The sequence below is a fragment of the Eurytemora carolleeae genome, unplaced genomic scaffold (genome assembly GCF_000591075.1).
Source record: "Eurytemora carolleeae unplaced genomic scaffold, Eaff_2.0 scaffold180, whole genome shotgun sequence".
NCBI lineage: Eukaryota > Metazoa > Arthropoda > Copepoda > Calanoida > Temoridae > Eurytemora > Eurytemora carolleeae.
In genome coordinates this window covers 109,823-119,524 of record NW_019396212.1, presented here as the reverse complement: position 1 = coordinate 119,524, position 9,702 = coordinate 109,823, and the positions used below count along the sequence as shown (strand labels likewise).

At 34.7% G+C, this 9,702-nt stretch overlaps 1 protein-coding gene across 1 annotated transcript in view; it reads left to right on the top strand.

Annotated features, from left to right (window-relative positions):
- Positions 1–3,291: 3,291 nt before the first annotated feature.
- Positions 3,292–9,702, top strand: part of LOC111698291 (endoribonuclease Dcr-1) — a 21,478-nt gene continuing 15,067 nt past the window's right edge. The window contains exons 1-9 of the mRNA XM_023468585.1: positions 3,292–3,398; positions 3,892–3,984; positions 4,508–4,573; positions 4,912–4,993; positions 6,432–6,606; positions 6,956–7,173; positions 7,443–7,495; positions 8,090–8,228; positions 8,361–9,102. Of these exons, the coding sequence (XP_023324353.1) occupies positions 3,333–3,398; positions 3,892–3,984; positions 4,508–4,573; positions 4,912–4,993; positions 6,432–6,606; positions 6,956–7,173; positions 7,443–7,495; positions 8,090–8,228; positions 8,361–9,102 (1,634 nt within the window). The 5' untranslated portion in view covers positions 3,292–3,332. The remainder of the gene's footprint in view (positions 3,399–3,891; positions 3,985–4,507; positions 4,574–4,911; positions 4,994–6,431; positions 6,607–6,955; positions 7,174–7,442; positions 7,496–8,089; positions 8,229–8,360; positions 9,103–9,702) is intronic.

Here is a 9,702-nt window from a genome sequence, read left to right as displayed (position 1 = left end):
AATATGTAGATTGAGTAAATTCTATCTAAAAATTTCAGAAGAAATTTCGTTTATTAGTAAAAGTATAATTTTTAATGATGCTGTGATTATTGATTTAGTTAGCTGTGATGGAGTTAAGTGATAATTTTATAAAGTCAAAAAGTTAGTTTTTCAAGCAAAGGAATAATTTTTAGACTCTAAAGTTAGTAACACCCAAAAATGTAGTCATTTGGTGTATTTTTATGATGAACAAAATTTAAAAAAGGTATGAATATTTTTTCAAAAAAGGGGTTTTGAAGGGGGGGGGCACAATGTTGCCGAAGGGGGGGGACCAAAATTTTTTTTTGGCGCGCTTACGCGCGCAAATTGTGCCCCCCCAAAAAACAAAAGCCCTCGTACGCCCCTGCAGGTGGTGAATAGTTTTAAATATCCTGTTCCATATGGTGCAATTATAAATTAAAGACTTTTCGCAGTTTATTTCGTTAAAAATTCTTTTGCTCAAATCTGTTAAATCTTAATGAAATCCAATTTACTATTTTATGAATGACATATTATTTTTAATTATTCTCCTTGGTATCAAACAACTTAACAAATCATGGAAGAATACATTTAAAACTGTTTACCAACTGTTATGTTTCGTGGGACACCCAGTATGATATGGGACACCCTGTACATATGTACATACTTCTTGGTAGGCAATTATAGCAATACAATGAAGACGACTTATTCTGTCTTCTATGTTTCTATGTGTATCCATGCTGTTAAGAGCTTTCTATATAAAAATTAAAATGGAAAGCCGTCTTTTTTATATTCATATTATCGCCTACCACTAAACAAAAATGTATACGAAAGTTCCAATAACTTCTATTTGTAACTTAATATATGTAAATTAAATTTTACGAACTTGATTAGTTGATTGAAGAAAATCTTATCTTTTATAACAACACGGGGCATTCTTAGACAAAAACGCTCCGGCTCACCGTATTTTGTTTGTTCAAAAAACATTGCGCGGTCTGAGGATCATTTGAACTTCTCATTAAACTGGGGCCGAATTTAAATAATTTGAGCCGCGGCTAAGTTCGGGCACTGGATAGATATATATATCAAATATTTTTAAATAAATCCGATACATTTTATTAAGTGGTCAAAAGTTTAAAATAACTTAACCTAGCTGTTGAATGAATGTTTCGGGTTATTTCCTAGAGAACGATTTTTGGACCCTGACCCCCCCTTTCCTTTCAATTTTGTACATGAATTTCTTATGTAACACATGGACATAATTGGTCATGTGGCCGCAGCGCTCGGCCCCCTAGTCTGACCAAGCCGCAGCGCTCAACCCGTAGCCTGTCCTAGCCGCAGCACTCGGCCCAGAAATTGTCATAATCTAAAACTTAATCCTAAAGTTTTAAAATATAAATTTTAATAATTTTGCTGAATAATGTGGTCATGCTCAAAATTCTTAGGAATGGGGAGGGGTCTTAAAATCGTTGTCTAGGATAGACCATTGTTCCGTAGCATTTATCGGTAATTTCCTAGAGAATAATATTAGATATGTGACACAGTTTTTAAGGAAGCACTAGGATAATTTTCCAGAATGGCCCAGTCATTTTACTGTGTTCCCACCATGTTTGGCCTGTTTTAACCTTTTTTAACTAATTTTGGCTAAATAGGGTTAACTCTGTTATCTTTCAAGGGATTTTAAAGAGTGATACCATTTTGGAAATCCTTGGTTAAAACTAAAGTTGACAATTTTTTTCTAGTTTTTTGTTTTTTCAAATATACAGTAAAAGGTGATAAAAAAACGCGTCTTCTACACCCTTTTCAGCTCCGTATGGGAGTGGTTACTGGTTATAGTAATTTTTTTTGACTCAACACCATACTATTTATATTTAAGACAGGATTAAGTTAGCCATGTAGCCGCAGCGCCCGGCCCCCTAGCCTGTCCTAGCCAAGGCGCTCGGCCCAGAAAGTGTCTAAACCTAACTTAAACCTATATATACTCTAGTTTTGTTGAAAGTTGAAATTATGTCCTGGCCGCAGCGCTCGGCCGTCTAGCCTGTCCTAGCCGCAGCTCTCGGTCAGAAATTGACCTGACACAACCAAACCTTAAAAAATAGAAAATAAATATTTTTTCGTTGAAAATAGTTTAAATCTAGGTCATGTACAAAATCGATAGGAGGGGGGGGGGGGCTCCAAAAATTGTTTTCAAGGACAGACACCATTTATCGAAGAAAAGAGTCAGTACCAGTACTAGTCCCCCCCCCCCCCCTATTAATTTTGTAGGTAATTTTCTAGAGAACGATTTTTGGACCCTGTACGTGACCCTGATATCAACAAATATATATTCATCTTATATTATTCAAAGATCAACAGACGATCAAAACTAAAAGGATTGTAAAGTTAAAAGAGGTACTTTAATTTTTTCCTAAAATCATTTATTTCACCCAATTCAGCGAAGAAAAATCGATTTTGTTGGAGAGAGTAAAAACCCATTAAGTCCTAACTTTTAAGATCTTTTAAACCGTTCAATTGATTCACTTTAAGACACTTGTTTAATACTAGAGCAGAGTAGAGTATATTTATGACTAAGTATACACAGCAGTTGTATGATAAGGAGGGTTCAAGTGTTTATATGCATTATCAGGCAGGAAACAGGCACTAGGCTGTCAGGCAGAGACGAGGTTTAGTGATGAAAAATGCAATCGTGCATGAGGATTAAGGAACAGATGATGCAATATTTGAAACCGGCTTCATTTTCACAAAACATTTCTTTTTCTAATTAGCTATTTTGCCATGTTTTTCTAGACAAATTTGAAAAGTAATTAAATTTACGGGTTTTAAAATCGATATTGGGTCTGTCCTAGAGAACGTTTTTTGGACCCCCCCCCCTCCTATCAATTTTGTACACTACTTTTTCAACCATTTTCAATTAAATTAGTATTTATTTAGGGTTAGGTTAGGTTAAGACACTTTCTGGGCCGAGCGCTGCGGCTAGTACAGGCAAGGGGGCCCAGCGCTGCGGCCACATGTCTTACATTTCATTTAAGATCCATGTACAAAATTGATAGGAGGGGGGGGGGGGTCCATAAATCGCTCTCTAAGAAATTACCTCGATATTCTCGGGATGCTAATATGTAATAAGTTGTCTGTCCTGCCCTGTGAAAAAATAATTTCAAATTAAATCAAGTTGTATTTTACATCAAACATGAAAATTGGACATAGTTATCATTAAATAGACATCAGTGCTAAAGAACAATATTGGCAGCTTAAATTTTGAAATCTCTCATATTTTGTTTATTTTCATATTTTTTTTATAAAGAATTTATTTGTTAGATAAAGGGTTATATTTAAAAATGTCTCTTGGGAGTGGTTTTCTGGAGAATATTCCTCACTTTACATTCACACCATCAGAACATCAGGTAGGAAGAGAGGGGGGGGGGGTCGGATATCCGCTAAAGGGACTGTTGATCTAATTTTAATTAACTCTTCATTTGGAGAGTCGCATGCCCGATTCACCCTTTATCTGATCAATGATGTGGCTGATATCGTCGTTATTAGCTTTAAATGTGGTTATTTTTGACAACTTTCTCCATTTTTTGAAACCACAATTAAAATAATCTCGTTCATTCTTCATGAAGACAGGAATATACATATGTGGTATCAAATATTCGTTTTAGGTTCAACATGTACGTGTGGTAGCGTTTAGAAATGTTATGCATGTGTTACCACATGTGTCCATGAAGCAGCGTTTAGAAAAGTTTCATATGTGTTACCACATCAATATTTCAAATTTAATGTTTCCGTGTGGCAGCGTCTAGAAATGTCACCTTTTTTGCCTATTTTTGGGGGGTTAAACGTGTCCGTGTGGCATTGTCTAGAAATGTTATATTTTTTACCACATCAATATTTTAGGTTGAATGTGTCCGTGTGGGAGCGTCTAGGAATGTTACATATGTGTTACCACAACAACATGAAAAATCATTTTTGGCACTTATGGCTATTAAGGTAAAAAAATATAGGGGTGTATATTTCCATCAACACCCCCCCCCCCCCCCATTTAAAATCTTATTTCTCCTCCACATGTTAGGTATAAATTTTAAAAGGGTTATTTGCTCAATTTCCGAGAATAAACAATTTTGAGGGGAAAATTTGTGAATTTTCGGTTATCAAAGGGAAGAAAAACTTGCCTATGTCCATTTATTCATTTTTTTTCTCCTGATCATCAATAACTACTATAACTACAAGATAACAACGAAGATTTTTTCGTTATTAAATTAAATATAATTCAGGTATACTTTTTTTGACATGTATTATTTTTTCTCTGCTTCATTTAATGCTTTATTTAATGAGTCGGGGTTATATTTTTCCTAAATGTCCCAGACCCCCCCCCCCCATATTAGAATTACATTTTTGAGGCTGTGTGGGGAAGGGGGTTTGATTAGATACAATAAATGAAAATACAAATAACAATGTTTTTTAATTACTTATCTGAAAAGGAAAATATCCAACGAATTCTTTTTGTTTCCAGGAGAGGAGCAATTATATAAGAGCAGGGCTAGGAAAGGCATTAGTTTTGCTTTATAAAAAACATCAGGTAAAATACAGGGATTGTAAGCGTAATTTTAAAAGACCCTTCATGCAAAGATATCAATGCCCGACTTAAATTTCTCCAATTGTTTCCTAGAAGCAAGAAATGCGCAAGTCACATAAAAAAGCCACAAATCAGAATGGAGGATCACTTGAAATTACTCATACAGTTCTTTTAATAAATATTATTTGAATCCCTCAAAGGGTATTATCTCGAATTCAGCTTTTTTTCCAAATCCAACAATTTCACATAACGATTCATGCAGAAACCCAAGAGGAATTAAAAATTTTAAAGTTATTTAAAATTTTTTACTTCAATATTAACCCTTTGTAACTTGGTACTAGGTGTCCCTATGGGGAAATTTTTTGGGACGTATGACAGATTTGAAAGTGGAGGAGATAAAAGAAGATGTGGACGTTGATACAGGTTTGTTTTGTTTTAGCCAATATTTTTATAATCATTGAGAATATGAGTGGTGCTCAATGGCATTTCTTCTCTGATGCATTTGGTCTTCTTATGACAAAGATTTTGTACTTTTTATCCGCTTTTCTTCTCTTTCTTTACAATTTGTTTAATTTTTGGAAACGGTTTTATTTTTTTTCTCTCTCCTCTCCAAGAGTCTGTAAATTAACTTTCTTAACAATAATTAACAAAAAAGTCATTTAAGATTAGAAAGAAAGAGTCATTTAACCACTATCTTTTGTAATAATAATATACGTGTTGAAAAAATGCAAAACCTCGCCAAATATAACCAACTTTTTATTAAACATGACGAGGACAACAATTCCCAATTTTAAACTTTTTTTATAATCAAAATTAAAATAGGAGTTTTTTATGTTAAATCTCTTGACCGTTTTTAAGACAATGTCAGGTTTTCCATTTTCGAACATATCCTGAACTTGAAAAACTGTCGCGTTTGCGAGACAAATCCCACTTTCCCGTTTTTGGGTATAATCCACAATTCAAAATAAAACTCACTTTCATAACTTACAAAATAAATCACTGAAAACAAAAATTATCTTATGAAGACTAAATTAACTTCTGAATTATTGCTTGAATCTAAGTTCACACAGCTTATATGTTAAATTAGAGAGTATCGGTGATTTATTTTCAAGCATTTTAAACAGTTTCACGCATTTTTAGTGAAATCTAGATTGTAAAAACAATTTTGATTTCTCAATGCTGTACTGAAATTATTTTTTAATTATATAAGAACAGTTTGTTTTTATTTTCTATTTTGTTTGTATTTTACCTTATCAAAAACCCTTCTTTTGTTACGTAAGTGAGTAAATGCTTAAAAATTGACACTGAAATGAATTCGAGTAATTGTCTCAAAACCAGGATATGTTCCGAAAACGCGACATGAGCTGAAATCCGGTAATTGTTTCAAAATAGGGATATGATTGAAAATGAAATCAAGAATCATCAAAAACTAATTCTCACACCTTAATATCAGTTAAAAAATTGACATTTATTGTTTCAATATATAGTTTTAGCGATTTAAAAAAAATACAAGTCATAATTTTGTTCTTCTCGTCTTGGATTTAAAGATATATACTCTTGAAAAAGATAACTTTTCAGATTTGGCCCATTTCTAACACTCAGTGTTAGAAATGGGCCGTGTGTTCGTTTTGGAACTATTATCCCCTGTAGTTAAATAAGTAGCGTCTTTGTTTGAAACCTGAACCAATTTGAATGGGGAACTTGGTAGAACCTAGGGCATGGTCATAGCCTGGCTTAAACCTTCTATGTTAAGTGGGTTTTGTGTAGGGACAACTACAGGCAAAACTGGGTTTCCAAGTTAGTCAAAATATTGAGCCAATTAATTAATTCGATCAATCGGTTTAAAAGTTTTAATAATTAGGTCAGCTGCTGGGTAGATTGGAGACTGGTGGCGTCATAGTTAGTACACACTCATACTTCTCCTCTCTCCTCTCCAGGAAACTAATCAGCTTGTCCTCCTTCAACCTCGTCATAGTCGACAACATCCAGGCCAGCCTAGGGACAAAGGATACACACACTTTTCTGCAGGCGTATAGGTAGCAGACAGAATACTTGTCTAGAATCTTCATTTAGAATCCAAAAATATTTGTTTCATAGTCTTTCTATATATTCATATATATATGTATAAGGTAGTAATCTCTGTCTGTCAGTTTATCTGTTTGTTTGGTTGTCCGAGCAGAACTCATAAAGCCTTGAACCGATTTGCCTCAAATTTTGAATGGGGATTGAAAGAAAGATAGATAGATAGAAAGATAGAAAGATAGATAGATAGATAGATAAGCTGTTCAAGAACCATAATTATTGATAATTTGGCTACGTAATAAAGTAAAGTATATAATATTCGAAAAAGTTGTATTCTTTCAAATTTCAAAATTTATTGTTTAGAAACATCCCCCGGAACCAGGCACCAAGGTTAATATTCTTCACTCCAAACATCCTGAAATCCAACCCTCCGCATCTACAGTCTAGAGTTCCACAACAGCTGAGCCGATTAGAGCAGCTACTGCCGGCAGCTGTTGAATGCAGCTGCGAGGTAGCAACACAGCTGCGCTTCCTTGCTCGCCCAAGAGAAATCATAGTTTTGCATAAATCAAGCACTGCAGGTCAGTGAGCAGGGATATTGTTTAATTATATAGTTGATAGATTGGGTGGGTGGAATAGATGGTTGGGATAGTTGGTTGGTATAGTTGCTTGGTGAGTTAGTTGGTCCTTGGATGGGTCGATTGATTTATTGATTGATTGATTTGCTGCTTGGTTTTTGGTTACTGACGACTGAAATAAATGTCTCACGGTTAATAAAATCTTGAATTAATTGCCTATTGAAATATTTGTCATTTGAATTAATTTCTTGATATTTCTAAATTCTTTTTAGATCCTAGTTTCCCCCCGGAGGAACAAATTAGAAACATATTAGAAGAAATAAAGGTAAAATATTTTTATTTGTTGATTTAAATTAAATTTCAAAAATTTAATTATGAGTTTATCTCTGATGATAAGCTTTACACTATCAATTTATCCTGTTAGCGAATGGAGACAACATTGAAGATGAGGCTGGGAGCCCTCCTTCCCCCACCCTCCATTTCACTCTGATAGAAAATACACCAGAAATATGTGTTTGTAGCTGAATCAGTTTGAATTTAGTTACTGACTCATCTAATGTGTGTAGTGCAGTAAAATAGGAAAGCAGGCACCTTAACCTAGTTCTAAAGCTGGCAGCTTGGAAAACTGCTAGGATGTCCCCAAATTTTTTTTTTCCTTCAAATTTGCCGAAGTATGATTTAAAGATGTACGAACAAGAAGAAAATAATGTACAAGAAATAAAGAAATGTCAAAATATTTGCATCTGCTATCATATAACTATTTAAAGGAAATTGTTAAAAAATTTAAATTTTCAAATAGATATGTAAAAAAGTTCAGAGGAAGAAAGTTCCAAACTGTGATTTGGTTAAAATCTGAAATTAAGTGACAGGTTTGGAACTTTTGTCCCCTGGAGTTATTTCTATTTGACTGATTGAATAGGATTGGATAGAAGACCAGAACTACTCTTTGTACGACACCTACGGGGAGGAGTTCCAGGATCTTATTGCTGATATACCTGATCCTACCTTTACCCCCCTCAACATCATTCAGGAGTTCATCAGTGTTCTAGACAACCTAGGTAACCCCACCCCTCCTCCTTTAATCCCCTCAATATCATTCAGGAGTTCATCTGTATTCTAGACAACCTAGGTGACCCCCTTCCCCCTTCATTTACCCCCCAGAATGATTTTATCTGATTGTTTTGTTGTAGGTTTATGGTGCGCTGATCGTGCTGCTCTAGTTCTACTGATCAAGATTGACAAATTGAAAACAAGAGAAAAATATGAACGCCATTTTCTTCTTCTCTCAGTCCTCTTTACTGCCATGATTAAAATCCGCAAAATCTGTGACGATTTCTTCGGTGATATGGACGATTACGATAGAATTGTTAAGTTTAGTAAACCTAAGGTGCTAAAGCTGATTCAACTGTTAAATAATTATGTTCCGAAAGTGAAGGTAAAACCTGTGGAGCACGGTTCTAGTCCCGATGCTTCGGAGAACACGGAGCTGACTTCGTCCCGACCAGGTTCAGATAGTTCTCAAGATCAAGTTGAACGACCAGGTTTAGAGGAAACTACTCTAGGAGTTAGTAGAGAGAGTACAGCACCAACAGGAGAAATAAACAAATCTGGAGATTTCTCTAATAGTCTTAAACCTGGAAAATCTAATATGGAACCTAAACAAACCAGCTCAGAACCCTCAAAACCAATGTCAGAATCGAAAGATTTCAGCTCAGAGCCTGAAAAGCCCAGCTCAGAACTTGAAAACCCCAGCTTAAAACCTGAAAATCCCAGCTTAGAACCTGAAAACTCGAGCTTAGAATCTGAAAAACCTAGCTCGGAACCTGACCACTCAATCAGACCTAATAACCCTAGCCCTGAATCTGAGGATATAGAACCAACTGAATCCTCGTTGAAAAATAAACCCAACTCTACACTTCCAGGTACAGATTTGTGACAATTCTTATTTTAACTTGAAGTGGTCTTGGTTGCTCAAGTTGGGGCCTTCTAAAGTTCTGATCTCATCCTAGCTCGTATAGAGGAAAATGAGAGAGAGCGAGAGGGGCTTCACACTTTCTGCAGGACCTAAAGCAGGGCCTGTAAATATAAATCTTTATATATAAGGATAGGAAAAGGACTAGGACGAAATAAATAGGACATATATATATATATTAATTTAAGGAAAGGAAGAGGAATATGATAATCTTATGAGGAAAAAAATGTAATAATGGAAATTCTTAAACGAGATGAAATAATCTTGATGTATTCTTTAACGAAGGCCGCAGGCCTGAGTTAAAGAATGCATCAAGATTATTTCATCGAGTTTAAGAATACCATTATTACATTTTTATCCTCATAAGATTATTATTATATCATATTTGTGAGGTTCCATGGGCACATACCCAAGAAATTATATTAAAAAATAATTGCGGTGAAAACCGACTATTTCAAGTTGGAAGAGTTCACATTATGAAAGGTTGCAAATAAGTTTTATGCTCTTGTTCTGACTAACACTGTTTTTTATTTTTCTAATGTTAAAATGTTAAAAAAAAA